At 45.2% G+C, this 18,648-nt stretch overlaps 1 protein-coding gene across 1 annotated transcript; it reads left to right on the forward strand.

The window, feature by feature from the left end:
- Positions 1-88: 88 nt before the first annotated feature.
- Positions 89-727, forward strand: LOC148683192 (uncharacterized). The gene has a single exon (XM_088659928.1). The coding sequence runs from the start codon at positions 89-91 to the stop codon at positions 725-727; it is 639 nt and encodes a 212-aa protein (XP_088516054.1).
- The last annotated feature ends 17,921 nt before the right edge of the window (positions 728-18,648 follow it).

An 18,648-nucleotide genomic window follows, 5' to 3' on the forward strand; every position in this document is an offset into this window, starting at 1 on the left:
CCCTACAAGGGATGGTGAGAGAGAGAGGAGAGAGAGAGAGAATGTATCCTTTTGGTTCTCTTTCAGTTTTGTCTTCACTCCACAAAAAATGGGCTGTAACGATTGCTGCTCTTCATCCTGCGGGACAGCTGTCCTGTGCTGCCCTGTGCCCTGCTGTGGCCAGTCCTGCTGCTCCCCCTGCTGTGGCCAGTCCTGTTGTTCCCCCTGTTGTGGCCAGTCCTGCTGTGGCCAGTCTTGCTGCTCCCCCTGCTGTGGCCAGTCCTGCTGCTCCCCCTGCTGTGGCCAGTCCTGCTGTGGTCAGTCCTGCTGCTCCCCCTGCTGTGGCCAGTCCTGCTGTGGTCAGTCCTGCTGCTCCCCCTGCTGTGGCCAGTCCTGCTGTGGCCAGTCCTGCTGCTCCCCCTGCTGCGGCCAGTCCTGCTGTGGTCAGTCCTGCTGCTCCCCCTGCTGTGGCCAGTCCTGCTGTGGTCAGTCCTGCTGCTCCCCCTGCTGTGGCCAGTCCTGCTGTGGCCAGTCCTGTTGTTCCCCCTGCTGTGGCCAGTCCTGCTGTGGCCAGTCCTGTTGTTCCCCCTGCTGTGGTCAGTCCTGTTGCTCCCCCTGCTGTGGCCAGTCCTGCTGCTCCCCCTGCAGCAGTTCCAAATCTTGCTGCTCCCCCTGCTGCAGCCAGATATGTTGTGCTCCGGTGAAATCATGCTGTACCACCAAAGGTTGTGGCACCAAGAAGTGCTAAAGGACCGTCCAGAGTCAAACAAAGTCCAGAAGCAGTCAGTGCAACAACCGGAATAGCATCGCGACCAACAGCATTGGTTGTTAAGGCTGCTGGGTTACTTGATTAGCCTACAAAGAATGAATTGCCTGAAGCTTCTCACCAGGCTCCTTCAGTCACTACTTTGAATCTCCTCCTTTGTTTCCTATTATTCCTTCAACAGCCTTCTCAACAGCAAAGGAGCCTATTGCATGTAGCCAAGCCTACTGTATGTAGCATAGATGGTGTTTTGATTTTCCTCTTGGTGTTCTAGGGTCCACAGCTATAATGCATGCTTTCTCCAACTCCATGTGCAGACAATAATAAAATTAAGAAATCATAAAAGCTACCCCGTACTGCCTTTTTTTATTCATTAAGATTTTCTGTATGCACGGCTAGGGATGCAAGGAGGCATTCTTTGCCCTTACATTCCTTCCCCTCCAGTTCTAGAAGCCACTTGACTGCAAAGCATCCCCTCCAACTCCTGGTAAGAAGAATCTGGGATCAGCAGCGGCGCGGCACCGGAAGTTGCTTCTACGCATGTCTGGACATGCGTAGAAGCAACTTCTGGTGCCAGCGCTGCCCGATTTCTGGTGCCCAGACATAGGCAGAGTGGCACCCGAAATCTTCTGCACATGTCCAGACATGCGCAGAAGGAGCCTCCCTGGCAGGTAGGAAATCCGGGGGGGTTACGGGATTTTTCTCTATTCAGGATAACAGCGGGAAACGGGTTTGAATACGGGGGTTTCCCGTGAAAAACGGGAGACTTGGCAGCTATGCTGCAAAGAGCCTGATGAGGTAAACTCCATTTCTCTTTTCCCTCAGTGGAAATCTAATGCACCAATTCCTTATTGGCAATTTCTTAGTCCAAGCATTTGTTCTTATTCCTCTCCAGATCTTCCCCTCAAAATTACCTCATGAAAACACTCTGAACCTCACCCCACATAAATTCTCCTTCAAAGATGGGACAATTATTTTCCCTATAAATTTCTGTGCAGATTTTTTTTTTTTTTTGCTGATAGGTCTCTCTCTCTCTCTCTCTCTCTCTCTCTCTCTCTCTCTCTCTCTCTCTCTCTCTCTCTCTCTCACACACACACACACACACACACACACACACATGCTCTCCCACTGCCCAGTTTGGTGGAAGGCTGATGATTTACCTGGTGGGCTGAGGGAAAGTAGATTCGAATGATTACTGGTTCAAATCTGCCTCAATATCCCGCCATCCTTCAATTATTTAAGAAGAAGAAAACACTGCCACAATTCCAATTCTCAAGCCATTTTGTGTGGAGGCATTTCATTATAAGATGCACATTATAAGATGCGGCCGCTCTCTGGGGACTGAACATGTGTCCTTCTGCTGTTCTACCACTGAGCTACATTTCTTCCTTCCTTTGGGGGAATCTTCCTCTCAAAATGGCCACCCAGATGCCTCAAAATGGAGCCCACAAGGTACCAAACACAGGAGCACTCTCTGGTATTCAGAAGCATTGCTGCCTTCGACCATGGAGATAGCCTTATCCTCTGTGAATCTTTCTAATCCTCTTTTAAAGCCATCCATGTTGGTGGCCAATGTTTACCTTTGTGCCTTGTTATTGATAAAATGGCATCCATCAACCCCAAGTTTACATATAGAAGCTGAAAGACCTGGCAGTTGACTCTTAGGTCCCATCTACACTATACATCCAAAGCAATATTTCACAATTTTAAACTATAACCTTTTCCCCTCAAAGAAGCCTGTTGTCAGGGACTGGACTGAGGAGGACAGAACTGAGGAGGAATGGTGGAGACTGCCCCCCCCCGAACCTTCCCTAGAAGGGGAAAATAGTATTGATTTACAGCAGTGGTTTGAGGAGGGTCACAGCTCAGAGCCAGGTAAACAGAAGAGTTGGGAGGTGTGTTGGGATAAGGGATGGGGGAGACAGAGCCAGAACAGCCAGATGACACCTTAGCACTGGAAAGCATTCCCAACCCCACTTCTCCCAGAATCCGTCGTGCAGTCCTGGATCTACGTATAAGCTAAACAAGCTATAGCTTAGGGCCACACCATCTTGAGCCCCCCCCCCAAAAAAAACTAAAGAAAAAAAAAACCTGGATGTACATTTCCAAAATATAAGATAAAAAAAATAAAACCTACATACAACAACTGTGTTTTGTGTTGTGTAGGTTCCTATGGTGTAAGTAATGGGCCCCGCCTGCTAGCCTGCTCCCTAAAATATCACTGGTTTGCTCCTTTCTACATATAGGGCAGTGGCGGAGCTTCATGCTCCAGCACCGGGGGGGGGGGGGCGGAGAGCAGGCGGGGACAGGGCTGGTGCGCGTCCCCGGGGCATGCCACCTGCAGGGGCGGGGCATCCAGCATGGGCGGGGGGGCAGCCGCGATGGCACCCTACTGGGATCGCGCTGCCGGGGGCGATGCGCTCCCCCCGCACTCCTCTTCCTCTGCCAGTGATATAGGGTGCGTACATTCTGCATGGACTCCATGGCAACATGTGCAAATGGCTTTAGATACCTATTACATGGGTAGGCAAACTAAGGCCTGGGGGCCGGATCCGGCCCAATCGCCTTCTAAATCCAGCCTGCGGACCGTCCGGGAATCAGCGTGTTTTTACATGAGTAGAATGTGTCCTTTTATTTAAAATACATCTCTGGGTTATTTGTGGGGCATAGGAATTCGTTCTTTTTCCCCTTCAAAATATAGTCTGGCCCCCCACAAGGTCTGAGGGACAGTGGACTGGCCCCCTGCTGAAAAGGTTTGCTGACCCTTGACCTATTAGGTCTATAAATTACCATATAGCATACAGTGGTGCCTCGCTAGACGAATTTAATTTGTTCCACGGGTCTTTTCTTATAACGAAAAATTCGTCTAGCAAATCCCATAAGAATGCATTGAATTTTTTTGGGATTTTTTATTTTTTTTTGCCCATAGGAATGCATTAATTGAATTTCAATGCATTCCTATGGGAAACCGCGATTCGCTAGACGAATTTTTCATAAAATGAATTCGTCTAGCGAGGCAACCTCCGTTAAAAAAAACCTTTCGTTAAGCGGAAATTTCGTTAAGCAGGGCATTCGTTAAGTGAGGCACCACTGTATATTCAACACAAAAAAACCAGCGACAATCTGTTGTTGACAAAGGACAGCTGGACATATAAAGGGCCCCATTACCTTCAGTAGTTTAAGGGCCTCATCAAACCTAAATCTGGCCCTGCCGGCATGCACTGAAAGTGCAAGAGCAAAAGAGTCAGAGACAATTAACCCCTGGCGGCCACCATAAGGGGAAGTACTGTTGCTAGGAAGGGAGGGGGGAGCAGCCCAGTTGGAGCAACGCCATCTTTCAAGTGGATGCACTTTCCATGTCTCTGTGATTCTTAAATAAATACATTGGTAAGACCTCTTGATTCCTGTTTCTGGCATCCAGTCGTGAGCGAGGGAGTTCGTATTCCCTTAAAGTCTGGCCTATCTGACACCCGTGAACTGTAGTTTGTTAAGGATCCTGTGCATTCCCCTCACAGAGCTAGAACCCCCAGAATTCCCTGATGAAAGGGATTGGTTGTTCATGCCCTCCAACATTTTTTCAATGGAAATAGGGACACCCTTAGTCGTAATAGTAATAGTAATACGTCACCCATTTGACTGGGTAGTTTCCAACATATGTAAAAACATAATAAAACATTAAACATTAAAAACTTCCCTATATGGGGCTGCCTTCAGATGCCTTCTAAAGGCTGTATCTCCTTGGTTCAGGGATTGCATAACTCCATACCCTCCAACATTTCTCCGATGAAAATAGAGAAGTCCTAAGGAAAAGCGGGACATTCCAGGATCAAATCAGAAACTGAGACGGCTTCTATAAATCCAGGACTGCCTCTGGAAAATCCTGGATTGTCTGGATTGCTAAACCTGACAGGACCTGAGGTGTAGTTTGCAGACAAGAGGTGGTGATGTGGTGGTGAAGTATCAAGACAATGAGAACTTATTTAATTTCACAATTTTTTTATTGTTTGCTTTGTACACCATGTGGCTCAAAAGCATGGCATCGCCTCTCATTCAATTGTTTGAAACAAATTCAGGGATTCATTCCAAGGAATAAAACAAATAGAAATTGTTCAGTTGAGCAGAGGATGTGATCAGGGTGGTGAGGAAGGTTTCAGGCATTTAACTCAGCAAGATGTGATTGCAAGATGCAATCTAACAGGTTTTCAAATTGGGGTTCTCCATGATGGTTTTCTCCACCCGGCTGTTGAGGTGGAGATTCCGAGCATTTCTCAATGCCTGCAGAGATTTATTTAGCATCTCTTTGCTGGTGGGCAGCACTGCTGGATGGGGAGCTGAGATCCACGGGAGCAGCAAATTCGTGAAGGGACATAAGAATACCGGCGGCCACAACAGCTGGATGCAACGGGGACCTGCCTCCTGACATAGTAGACCACTCTTGGCCTACGTGTGTTGCAGCAGCAGCAGCCACGACCTCCACAACAGCAGCAACTCATTTTTAAAGAGTAGGAAGATGAACCTGTAAAGGAGACAGAGAGATGGTTGGAGGAGGAACCACACAACACTTTTTAAAACATATTATTTAGATCAGGCTTTTATACTGGCCACCAGTTGGTCTCCTATCATGACACACCATGAGCTCATGAGATGTCAGTCTTTGCTGCTTGACTGGGATTGCAAAAAATAGTGAGGTTTGTGTCATGAACCTAGGGGCCACGCAATCAGGGTGATGGGCTGCATAGACTTGATCTATAGACTGGAATTAGACTCATTGGGATCCTGCTGATGCTCTGTGTGATCCACCAATCTCTGAATGATTTTTCAACACCCCTCAATCACCAGTTCTATGTCTTGGAGAACAGCCATAGTTCAATGGCACAGCATCTGTTTTGCATGCAGAAGGTGCCACTTTCAATTCCTGACATCTTCAGTTTGAGCTGGGAGAAACCTCTGGTTGAGATCCAGGCAAGCTTCTCCTTCCCAAAGACTGAGAAAACTTAGACACATCCAGACTACCTCCCCACCTTAAGACTTGGCAAAGATAATATGTTGATGAACACCTCAAAGCTATTCAACACCTGCTGCTATTGTCCTCCCACTCCATATTTGCTACACTGGTCTGGCATTGAAGACAAAATCTACAGCCATTGTGGCTTAGTAGTTAAAGTGTTGGACTAGGACCCAGGAAACCATGGTTCAAATTCCCACTTAGTCATCATGAAGTTCACTGGGTAGGGGCCCTTGGCCTATCACTCTCTTTCAGCCTAAATCTCTACAGAGATCTTGTGTGAACCATCTACACTCCCTTGAGCTCCCTAGATTCTTTGGGATGGGTCACCAAGGAGCAAGTACAGTGGTGCCTCGCAAGACGAATTTAATTCGTTCTGTGAGTCAATTCGTTTTGCAAAAAATTCGTCTTGCAAATCCCATAGGAATGCATTGAATTTATTATTATTATTATTTTGCCCATAGGAACGCATTAATTGAATTTCAATGCATTCCTATGGCAAACCGCGATTCGCTAGATGAATTTTTCACAAAATGAATTCGTCTTGCCAGGCAACCTCCGATCGCAAAACCCATTCGTCTAGAGAAAAATTTGTCTAGCAGGGCATTTGTCTAGCGAGGCACCACTGTATATGGAGGAACATGGATCCAGTGTCTCCATGCCTATTTCTAATGGATAGTTTGAAATTCTGTCCATCCCAACACAGAAGAATTGCTGAACTCGGGAAGGGGGGAGTGCAAATCTCAAACTTCTCTCATACCCTGCCACATCTTGCATGAATAATAATAAACACCTTACCTTGTTCAGCAGCGGTAGTTCCTTAGAACAACAAGTTCCAGTGAAGGAGTGAAGAACCCTCTCCTATTTTATATAGTGCCATCAACCCATCCCAAAGGAAGTGAGCCATCTCTGAACACCAGCTGATTCCCGGTGTACTGCTGACATCCTTCTGCATTTCTCCATTCCAATTGGTATTCCTCTGCTTAATCCATATCTCTCATTGACTAGGCATTTATTAACTGTGGGTGATTAATGCTCTATTGGCTTGATGCCCTGGTTATTTTGAAATCAGAGCTGAAAGCACTTATAGGAGTATGACAAAGGAATGATAGCATGACATCAAGCTGGCAGTGATAAAACACCTGATACCTTCTTACTGCAAATCAGATGTTCTACCACTGAGTTATTGTGCATTTCCTGTTTAGGAGTGGGGTGCTATCCAGAATAGGATATGGTCTTTGTGGTTGCTATCCATCAAGTTTGGATGGAAATTGATATTTCTTGACTTTAGACAAGTGCTCATATACCTATAAATATATGTGCATGCATGGGCACTGAGGATTTGGAGCACTGCAAGTATATGATAGTGTTCCAGTTTTCCTCTGAGAGATGAGTATAAAGCAGTCCAGCCCTGTTCTAATCTGATTATCTGTATTAGCTGAACAAGGCTATAATAACCTATCATAAGTAAATATGCCCATGTTTTATTTAAAAATAAATAAATGCTATTCCTGTTTTGCCAAGTGCACCGGCTTTTGGTATGCTTCCAAGGTGCTAGTTTTAATTTGCAAAAGTCTGCATAGGCTTCGGGAACAGGTGGGTTCCCCAACACAAGTCCCTATGTACATACAGTACTATGCACACTGACTCCCTCTCATATGACTAACTGAACACTTAGATATCAGGAGCATGGTCAGAGAACAAACTAATGTTGGAAGCATTGGTTAGCCGTAACAGTCCAACTGCTCTTTATATGTGTTGAAGAAGAAGAAGAAGAAGAAGAAGAAGAAGAAGAAGAAGAAGAAGAAGAAGAAGAAGAAGAAGAAGAAGAAGAAGAAGAAGAGGAGGAGGAGGAGGAGGAGGAGGAGGAGGAGGAGGAGGAGGAGGAGGAGGAGGAGGAGGAGGAGGAGGAGGAGGTTGGATTTGATATCCCGCTTTATCACTACCCGAAGGAGTCTCAAAGCGGCTAACATTCTCCTTTCCCTTCCTCCCCCACAACAAACACTCTGTGAGGTGAGTGGGGCTGAGAGACTTCAGAGAAGTGTGACTAGCCCAAGGTCACCCAGCAGCTGCATGTGGAGGAGCGGAGACGCGAACCCGGTTCACCAGATTACGAGTCTACCGCTCTTAACCACTACACCACACTGGCTCTCAATGAATGCACAGAGGCTGAAATGGGTGAAAATTTGCATACTTTAATACTTTATTGTGGATCAAGGAAACCAGGCAGGTCAGAACATATATGAAAAGCCCTGCTGGATCAAGCCAATGGCCCCTCTAGACTAGAATCCCGTTTCTCACAGTGTCCACCCAGATCCTTATGGGGAACCCTTCCTGTGGTTTAAAAGTAAAGGTAAAGGGACCCCTGACAATTAGGTCCAGTCGTGACTGACTCTGGGGTTGTGGCACTCATCTCGCATTATTGGCCGAGGGAGCCGGCTTACAGCTTCCAGGTCATGTGGCCAGCGTGACAAAGCCTCTTCTGGCAAACCAGAGCAGCACACGGAAACGCCGTTTACCTTCCCGCTGTAGCGGCACCTATTTATCTACTTGCACTGGCGTGCTTTCGAACTGCTAGATTGGCAGGAGCAGGGACCGAGCAACGGGAGCTCACCCCGTCGTGGGGATTTGAACCGCCGACCTTCTGTTCGGCAAGCCCTAGGCTCTGTGGTTTAACCCACAGCACCACCCGCGTCCTGTGGTTTACAGCAAGTCATATTCAGATTCATATCTAACTATGAAGGCAAAGTGCAGCCATTATGTCCAGTATCCATTGATGGCTTTATCATCTATGATTCCCCTCCAAAATTCTCTTTTAAAGCTACCCAAGTTGGTGGTGATCACCGCCCCTCGCATGAGTGAGTCTCATAGTTTAACTTTGCAGTGCATGAAGATATGCTTTCCTTTATCTGTCCTGAATCTTCCAATAAGCAGCTTCACTGAATGTCAGGAAACTCCAAGTGAGTAAGTTGCTCCAAGAGAGTCAGAGAGCAGTCTGAGCTCTGTCAAGTCTCTGCCTAGACTCCTCTAGGCTCTGCCCCCTAGTGGAGACTTCAGATTCTTAAAAGGCCAACACCCTGGCTTGAGGTCTTGCATTTCATAGTCTCCCACATGCTATGAAATAGCACATTATGCACTGCTAAAGCACTGATGTACAGAGAAAGGGAAAGTGAGGGTATTGGCTCTGGCCCAGCAGTGTTTTTCCACAGACATGCATCGAGATAACAGAATACTGCAGTTAAATGCTCTATTTTGATTCTATTTGTTCTAGATGCTATTTTATTGTATTGTGAAAAAAAATCTTTGTGGGGGGAAAAGAGGCAGTATGTCTCTGAATACTAGTTCGGGGAATCATATGTAGGGGTTGAGAGCTGCTGCTTTTAGGATCTATATTTTGGCTCCCCAAGAACATCTTGGCCACAGATGCTGAATTAAAACGGACCTTTGACTTGATTCAGCAGGACTTCTTCCTATGCAAATATTAAATACTGACAAGCTGGAATGTGTCCAGAAGAGGGCAACCAAAATGGTCAAAGGCCTGGAAATGATGCCTTATGAGGAACGGCTTAGGGAGCTGGGTATGTTTAGCCTGGAGAAGAGAAAGTTAAGGGGTGATATGATAGCCATGTTCAAATATATTAAAGGATGTCATATAGAGGAGGGAGAAAGGTTGTTTTCTGCTGCTCCAGAGAAGCAGACACAGAGCAATGGATTCAAACTACAAGAAAGAAGATTCCACCTAAACATTAGGAAGAACTTCCTGACAGTAAGAGCTGTTCAGCAGTGGAATTTGCTACCAAGGAGTGTGGTGGAGTCTCCTTCTTTGGAGGTCTTTAAGCAGAGGCTTGACAGGCATATGTCAAGAATGCTTTGATGGTGTTTCCTGCTCGGCAGGTGGTTGGACTGGATGACCCTTGTGGTCTCTTCCAACTCTATGATTCTATGATTATATCATTCTATGAAATAACCGAAAAATGTACCTTTAATTTGGGGGACTGAAAAACAGCAATCATTTTACTACAGTATAGCACTATGAACTGGAACAGGCAAAGGCAACCTCGACCCGGCAGATGTTTTGGGACTACAACTCCCATCATCCCTGACCACTGGTCCTGTTAGCTAGGGATCATGGGAGTTGTAGTCCGAAAACATCTGGAGGGCCAAGGTTTCCTATGCCTGAACTGGAAGCTCAGAGGAAAGATTTCCTCAATTTCTTCATCCCAGTCCTGTTCACTTCCAGAAAATAGAAAGAACCCAAATATGTTCCATTTTTCAAGAGATGAGGACAGAGTGTTCTGCAAACTAAACAATAGCATTTCTGGACTAACATGTGGGGTATGAAACTTTGTCATTGTCAGGTTCTGTGTGTATATATCAGCCCCCTGTCTCATATTTCCAAACCATTAGTGCTAGTAATGATCTCTCAGCACTATAGAAGATATTGGTAGGCCAGTGAAATTCATGGCAAATAGATTTTGGACATATGAAAGGAAACATTTCCCCAACCTGCATACAGGATGTAATCAAAAGAAGATAAGAACATGAGAAGAGTCTGCTGGATTAGGATAGTGATGCATCTAAATCAGCATCTTCTTTTCACAAAGGCCAACCTTATGTCTATAGCAGGGGTCAGCAAACTTTTTCAGCAAGGGGTCAGTCCACTGTCCCTCATACCTTGTGGGGGGCTCGGACAATATTTTTTTTTGGGGGGGATGAACAAATTCCTATGCCCCACAAATAACCTAGAGATGCATTTTAAATAAAAGGACACATTCTACTCATGTAAAAACACACTGATTCCCAGACCATCCGTGGGGCGGATTTAGAAGGTGATTGGGCCAGATCCAGCCTACGGGCCTTACTTTGCCTACCGATGGCCTATAGGAAACCAGAAAGCAGACCCTGAGCACAGAAACACTCTCCCTTTCTGTGGTTTCTAGCAACTGGTATTGAGAAGCATCACGGACTCTGGCCATGGGTCACTGTAGAATTGGCTGGTAGAAAAATCAATGGTGACTTCTGGCTTAAAAGCCTTAGAGATGGTGTTAGATAAACCATTGGAGTTGCTAGACAACCTTATAACATACAATACCTAATTTTCAAGAAGTTCCGGAGACGATAATTTCATTATAGCATATATTTTATTTATCTTATTTTCATTTATGCAAGAGCTGAAAGCAGAAGGCACTTCCGCAGCCCAGCAAATGGGGGGAATATTGTGGTGAAACCCTACCGATTTAATTCTACGCAACAGTCATGCCTCTTTTGCTTCTAAGGTCTTCTTGCAGGACCTCCTCTGAAGAGATTAAAGGGAAGGGAAGCAAATTTGCAGCTTATTATAGGTGGCAGGTGCAAAGCTTTAGGGTTTTCCACTTGGCAAAGGGAACAGGAGGAGGTGACCCAACAGGTCTTCAAAAGGAGGTTGATGGTGTGGATATTATTCTGGATGTTGGACAGATCGTGTTGCTATTTCAGGCTGAGAGGGACGTCCGAAGTATCAACCACAGCAACCGCAGCCGGAAGAACTGCTGTTGTTATTCCTGATGTAGATGATGCGGCACATTCCAGAACCGCAGCCAGGGGAGCAGCACTGAGAGCAGCAGCAGGGGCGGCAGCAGCAGCTGGAACCGCAGCTGGAACCGCCACAACAGGGGATGCAGATGATGTTGGGTCCACTATTTGAACTGGAGCCGGAGCCAGAGCCACAGCCACAGCAATTCATCTTTGTGAGTGGAAGGTAGGCTGAAACAGATGAAACATGCATTACATTTAGAATGTGTGTGTGTGTGTGATGTAGAGGAGAAATGATGTCCACAATTTAGTGCACTAACCATTGAGAACTACCACTTGCTGACTTCTGTAGGGCTCATTCCAGGTTTAAGGTACCCTGGGGGGTAGTACCATTGGTGGGGCTTGGCAGACTTACCTGGCAATGGGCAGCAGTGTTCCAAGGAGACACATAATTTCTAAGTTCCCCAGATGCTCCTGATGTAGTGCTGTTCCAAAGCATTGTGGGAAATCAAAATGGCTACTAGACCCAGCCACTTGGCACTGACTGGAGCTCCAGAAAAGTTTTAATGGGAACTCAGGGTGAGGGCCAGATTTAGGTTTGAAGAGGCCCTAAGCTACTGAAGGTCATGGGGCCCTTTATATGTCCAGATGTCCTTTGTTAACAACAGATTGTCGCTGTTTTTTGTTGTTGAATATATGTGATATGGTAATTTATGGACCTAATAGGTAACTAAAGCCATTTGCACATAACAAATACGAGCCTACACAACACAAAACACTGTTGCTGTGTGTAGGTTTTATTTTATTTGTTTTTTATATTATATTTTGGAAATGTACATCCAGGTGTGTGTGTTTTAGTTTTTTGGGGGGCCCCAAGAGAGTGGGGCCCTAATATATAGATTGTTTAGCTTATACGTAAACCTGGCATTGCTCAGGATTATTATAAATAGTAGGCCTATTCTCAACTCGTGTAAAGTTTTCAGAGAATCTTGCACGGTCCTTGACACTGATTATATTCATGGTTGTTAAAACATTTCTAAAAGGTTTCTTCATTCCACCTTGCTATCCACCACACAAATGGAACAAAATGGCAAACCCCAAGACTGTGATACTAAAAGCAGCAGCTAGTAAACTGAAAACTCAGAATGGAGGCCATGCAAGTATCTTCATTAAGTAGACATCAACTCCCAAAGCCCACCCACCCCTCCAGTTAGAGTCCATCTCATTTGAGATAATGGGGGCATCTACAGTAGGGCATCATATACAGATGTTGATGTGAATTGAGATGAGACCAGTTCTGCTGATCTGATTTGTAAGTTGTTTATTTAGTTAGCAGGATTTATATACAGCGGTACCTCAGTTTACGAACAGCCCTGTATAAGAACTATTCGGTTTATGAACTCCGCAAAACCGGTAGTGTCCCAGTTTGCGACGTTTACCTCGGTCTACGAACGGAAGCCGAACGGTGGAAGAGCACCAACGGCGGGAGGCCTCATTAAGGAAAGTGCGCCTCGGTTTAAGAACGGATTTGGTTTAAGAACAGACTTCTGGAATGGATTAAGTTCATAAACCGAGGCACCACTGTACTGCTTGATGGTAATAAAACCTCTAAGCTGTTTACTAGAAAAATTTAAAGTATCAATAAAAATGGTTAAAAATAATTAAACGTATGTAATTGAAATTATCAGTAAAAAAAAGGATTGAAGCATGTCAACATCTACATGTCTGAATAGCCTTGACAAAACAAAAATGATTTAAGCAGGTGCTGGAGAGGGCACAGGGAAGACATCTGCTTGATGTCAATAGGTGGGGATTTGCAAAGTATTGCAACTGTTGCTACAAGATAAATAAGGTCATAAATTAGAGGTGAATATAAATAGAATCATATGCAAATCAGTTCAGTTAAAAGGACATATCCAGCCAAAAGGGTTAACCATATCCATTAATTTCAATAGGTCTATTCAGAGTAGGTCCAACACCAGGAAAAAAAAATATCCCAGATATAAAGTACTACAACTTACCTTGTTTGGTAGTAGATGGAGAGGTGTAAGGTTCAGAAACCCAGAGATTGAATAGAGAAGTCTCAAGCGGTGGACCTTTTATACATCTCTGTTGTTTTTCCAGAGGAAGTGAGGTATCACAACAAAAATGGTAAACTCTTCATTAGCCATCAAAGAATCCATCCCCGTCGGGACAATGTGCCATCATCATCTGAATGGCCCTTGACCTGGCTCATATTCGTCATTTCCACTCCACGTCTTAAACCTAATACTGTAACCTAAAATATGATTAAAACTAATAACAGTCCTTGAGCTGGCCAGAGGGTACTGAGAAGATTATGAACAAGGATGGTGGCATCCAGGGACCAGCTTAACAAAATCCATGAACCCAAGGCCATGCTTCTTATAGTAGAAACATCCAATTCCTTATTGCTGGCCCATTAAGTGTGAGTTCCATTGTATGATATTACGCAGATACATGCAGAGAAAAACAACACAAACGGACACAGTAAGCTCTTAGTGCCAATTGTATTGTTATTAAGGGAGACAAACTGCCTTTGGCAAGGAAGATCTAGTCTTTAACAATGGCAGTGAGGAAGTGTTAGCAGTTGTAACAATCATGGACATCAAAGTCTAGCACCAAACACAGTACAATGGACGCTCGGGTTGTGAACATGAGCCATGCAGGAGGCACGTTCGCAACCCACAGCGTTCGCAACCTGCAGCACCGCATCTGCGCACACGCGGGTCACAATTCAGTGCTTCTGCGCATGCGCAAAGCGTGGTTTAGTGCTTCTGCGCATGCGCATGCACGAGCACCGAAACCCGGACTTCCGGGTTCAGTGCGGTGCGCAACCTGAAAATGTGCAACCTGAAGCAACCGTAACCCAAGGTATGACTGTATTTCCTAACACGGAAATCCTTCTGAAATTCTCTTCACCTCAGATTTGGAACCTCATAATACACACTTCTTCTTTTTTCATAGTAGAAGTGATGCATTAAAAATTGGGGTTTTTTTTGTCTCCCCCATCTCTAGCTGGCACCCATCACACTTTTATCAAGGTTTGAGTACTGGTACATCAATTTTTATGATCCTCCTGTGGGGAATTAATATGAGTCATTTTCATCCCCACCACCACTGATGAAATTGCAAATGGCTATAACTGGCCCTTTCAACAAAGACTGGTAGCACTCTTCAGAATGGAAAAAGCTTAATAAGTTAAAGTGAAACAGGGGCAGGTGGTTTTTTTTGCTCTAAAAGCCCCCACCCCCAGAAAAAGAATAATAATAAAAGGAATGCTCCACTTAGTTCCTTTTAAAGCAGGTAAGGATATCATTTGCAAGCAATGTTGTTGCTTCTGAAAGCATGAATCGTGCCCAATATCACAGTGCTTTTCTTCAAGGATGGCCATTCAAGTTTCAGGGTCTGCTTCATTCCCTGACTTTAACTGTTGGTGAAATAGCTAAATTTTTTGCCTTTCAAAGAAGTGGATGAAATTTGCAGGCAGGATACCATCACTCATTACTGCCAGAGAGGGAGAGTGATAGAAGGTAAACTCTTCATTACCCATTGAAGTACCCATCTCTATCCAAATGATGCTCTGTCGTCAGCTGCAATAACCTTGATCTGGCTCATGGTCAACACTATGTCTTTAAAAGCATCAGTAAACCTAATAGCTATATTATCCACAGTTTAACTGGAGGATGCTAAGAGTATTATGGGGAATGTTTATATTGGTAGACATGCTTAACAGAATCCATGAACCCAAGGCAAAACCTATCGCACCCAAAAATATCTGATTCACCATTGCTGGTAGTGATAAAGCAGGATATCAAATCCAAACTCACTACCCTAAGGAGTCTCAAGGGACGCGGGTCTAAACCACTGAGCCTATTGGGTTTGCCAATCAGAAGGTCGGCGGTTCAAATCCCCGCGATGGGGTGAGCTCCCGTTGCTCGGTCCCAGCTCCTGCCAACCAGCAGTTCGAAAGCATGCCAGGGAAAGTAGATAAATAGGTACCACTCTGGCGGGAAGGCAAACGGCGTTTCCGTGCACTGCTCTGCTTTTGGTGTTCCATTGCACCAGAAGCGGCTTAGTCATGCTGGCCACATGACCCAGAAAAACTGTCTGCGGATAAACCCCGGCTCCCTAACCCTATAAAGTGAGATGAGCGCCACAACCCCAGAGTTGTCTGCGATTGGACTTAACTGTTGGGGTCCTTTACCTTTACCTTTTAAGGAGTCTCAAAGCGGTTAACAATCTCCTTTCCCTTCCTCCCCCACAACAAACACTCTGTGATGTGAGTTGGGCTGAGAGACTTCAGAGAAGTTTGACTAGCCCAAGGACACCCATCAGCTGCATGTGGAGGAGCGGGGAAGGGAGCTCAACTCCTCCAGGCTCTTTCCAACAATTATATTTTCATTAAAGAAAACAATGTACCTTTGGCAAAAAGTGCATAGTGTACAAAGGTAAGGTGGAAGAGCTGGCAGATATATAGTAACCATTGTGATCCTCAAGATTATAATGCATGTGTGTAGATCCCTTTTCTTCTCCAGATGTTGCTGAACTACATCTCCCATCAGCCCCAAGAGCAAGGCCAATAGACTGGAATCATGGGAACTGTAGTTCAACAACTTATGGCATACCAAATGTTCCCCCGAACCTGCTGTAATGTCAAAGATTGATTTTCCTAACATAGGAAACTTGCTGAAATTCTATTTGGCCCAGATTTGGGATCTTATTATTTCTGTGGTCTTTTCTAAAGCAGAACCAATGCATTAAGAATCTTCTTTAGAACCTTAGGGGGGGATACTAAATTTTGTACCACTTCTTAAGGTGTCCAATGCCTTCTGATTCTCTCCCTCTATATTTCTGATCAACATGTATGTCCACTGATAACACTGAAGGACAAGGGGGTCAATCATGATGAGCTTGTGTGTAGACTCATTTGGTGTTATATCACTGGCTGTGATGACCTGGTGGCTATAGTCCACATGGTTGAACAATTAAAAATGATCAGATCAGTGTTTGATGAAGATTGGGGGGGGGAGCCAGACAATGATGGGGCGGGGGGGGATGAACCAGAGGAATATGAGGTAGAAAATGGAAATAGGGAATCTGCAGAGGTCCCAGACCAAACTGGTAAAAGGTTGGCAGGACTGGATCAAGAAATAATCAAATGGAAGGAAGCAGAGGGTCACATGGAAATGGAAATGACCTCCATACAAAGATTTAGGGGAGAAGTAGATGATGGATATGGTTTTGATGGAGTGTGTATACACACACACACACTTTGAGACTTCAGTCCTGGCCTGCTCCAAGCAACTCCCCCACATCTGTATGCTTGCCCCCTATCTTCATATCTCTCTCTCTTTTTAAGGACAACATTTTTCTTTGTGATATCCAGCCTTCACCTGAGCAACCTCCTCCCCTCACCAGCAGAGCCTCCTTTCTTGTTTCCATTGATGGGTTAATGACTTGCTTCTAGTATCTTTTATCATTCTTAATAACTTTTATCCTAGGTGAGACCCTGGCCTGGAGAAGAAGCTTTGTCTGTGTTTTTCACTGGCCTGTCATCTTTCCTTCAATACTCCAAATATTATCTAAATTCTATCACTTATTCACTAAACTCCAGCAGTTATGAGTGCCCTTGCACTCCAAATTGTGTTACCCCAGATCTCTCTCTCTCTCTCTCTCTCTCTCTCTCTCTCTCTCTCTCTCTCTCTCTCTCTCTCTCTCTCTCTCTCTCTCTCTCTCTCATTGTCTCTATCTATATTCTTGATTCCATCTTGCTCCTACACTCTTAAGTAGCTTCTGTGACTAGGGGTGCTTATGTGCAGTTTAGGCTAGTTTTCTATAGCCATTCCTGTACTGGGATAGCCTGAGCTCATGGTCTAGTGACCTCCTACTTAGACTACTGCAATGCCCACTGTGTGGGGCTGGTCTTAGAGATGGACTGGAAGAGGAGCAACCAAAATGGTCAAAGGCCTGGAAACTATGCCTTATGAGGAACGGCTTAGGGAGCTGGGCATGTTTAGCCTGGAGAAGAGAAGGTTAAGGGGTGATATGATAGGCATGTTCAAATATATAAAAGGATGCCATATAGAGGAGGGAGAAAGGTTGTTTTCTGCTGCTCCAGAGAAGCGGACACGGAACAATGGATTCAAACTACAAGAAAGAAGATTCCACCTAAACATTAGGAAGAACTTCCTGACAGTAAGAGCTGTTCGGCAGTGGAATTTGCTACCAAGGAGTGTGGTGGAGTCTCCTTCTTTGGAGGTCTTTAAGCAGAGGCTTGACAGGCATATGTCAAGAATGCTTTGATGGTGTTTCCTGCTTGGCAGGGGGTTGGACTGGATGGCCCTTGTGGTCTCTTCCAACTCTATGATTCTATGGTAAATATGGCAGTGAGGAAACCATATGTCACCGGTCTTGAAAGGTCTGCAGAGGCTGCCAGTGAGCTACAAAGTCCATTTCGATGTGTTGACATTATAGCATAAAGCCCTAAATGCCTTGGGGTCTGAGTATATAAAGGATCAGCTCCCTCAATATAAGCCAGCTCAGGCCCTGTGATCATCAGGGGAGGCCCTCTTGGTGGTGTTGCCTCTGGTTGCTGCCTGGTTGACACTGGCACATGAAAGGTCCTTCTCAGTAGTAGTTCCTCACTTGTAGAACGCCCTCCTAGCAATGTACAACCCTAGCACATGAAGCAGCTAACATCCAAGAAACCTCATAGACAATAAATATAATAGTTTTATTTTGTATTTTTATTTATGCAACAGTTTGGAGTACAAGGCAGATCCACAGCTCAGGAAGAAGGAGAAGGAGAAAGAGAAAGAGAAAGAGAAGGAGGAGGAGGAGAAAGAGAAAGAGAAAGAGAAAGAGAAAGAGGAGAAGGAGAAGGAGAAGGAGAAGGAGAATAAGTCCTACCCATCTAATTCTACACCATCATCCTGCTTCCTTTACATATTAGAGCTTCCAAATGGGTGGGGAAAATCTTCTGAAGAAATTAAAGAGAACGAGAGAATCAGAGTGCTATAATAAAGATACAGAGGAAAATCTCTGGGGTTTCTGACTTGGTCAAGAGAAAAGGAGGTCGTCCGACAGGTCTTCCGAAGGATGCCCATGCTAATGATGTCATTTGGGATGCTGGGGAGATCGTGCTGTTACTGCAGCCAGAGTGGAACGTCCAAATTATCAGTAGCAGCCACAACAGCCAGAAGAGCCACTGCCATTAGAAGACCCAATGTAGTAGATACAGCACCCACCACTGGAACCGCCACAGCAGGAGCAGGGGCAGCAGCAGCAGCATGGAGAGCAGCAGCAGCAAGGGCTGCAGCAGCAGCAGCTGGGGGAGCAGCAGCAACAGCAAGGGGAGCAGCAGCAACCG

Source organism: Zootoca vivipara, chromosome 16 (genome assembly GCF_965207765.1).
Source record: "Zootoca vivipara chromosome 16, rZooViv2.hap1.1, whole genome shotgun sequence".
NCBI classification, from domain to species: domain Eukaryota; kingdom Metazoa; phylum Chordata; class Lepidosauria; order Squamata; family Lacertidae; genus Zootoca; species Zootoca vivipara.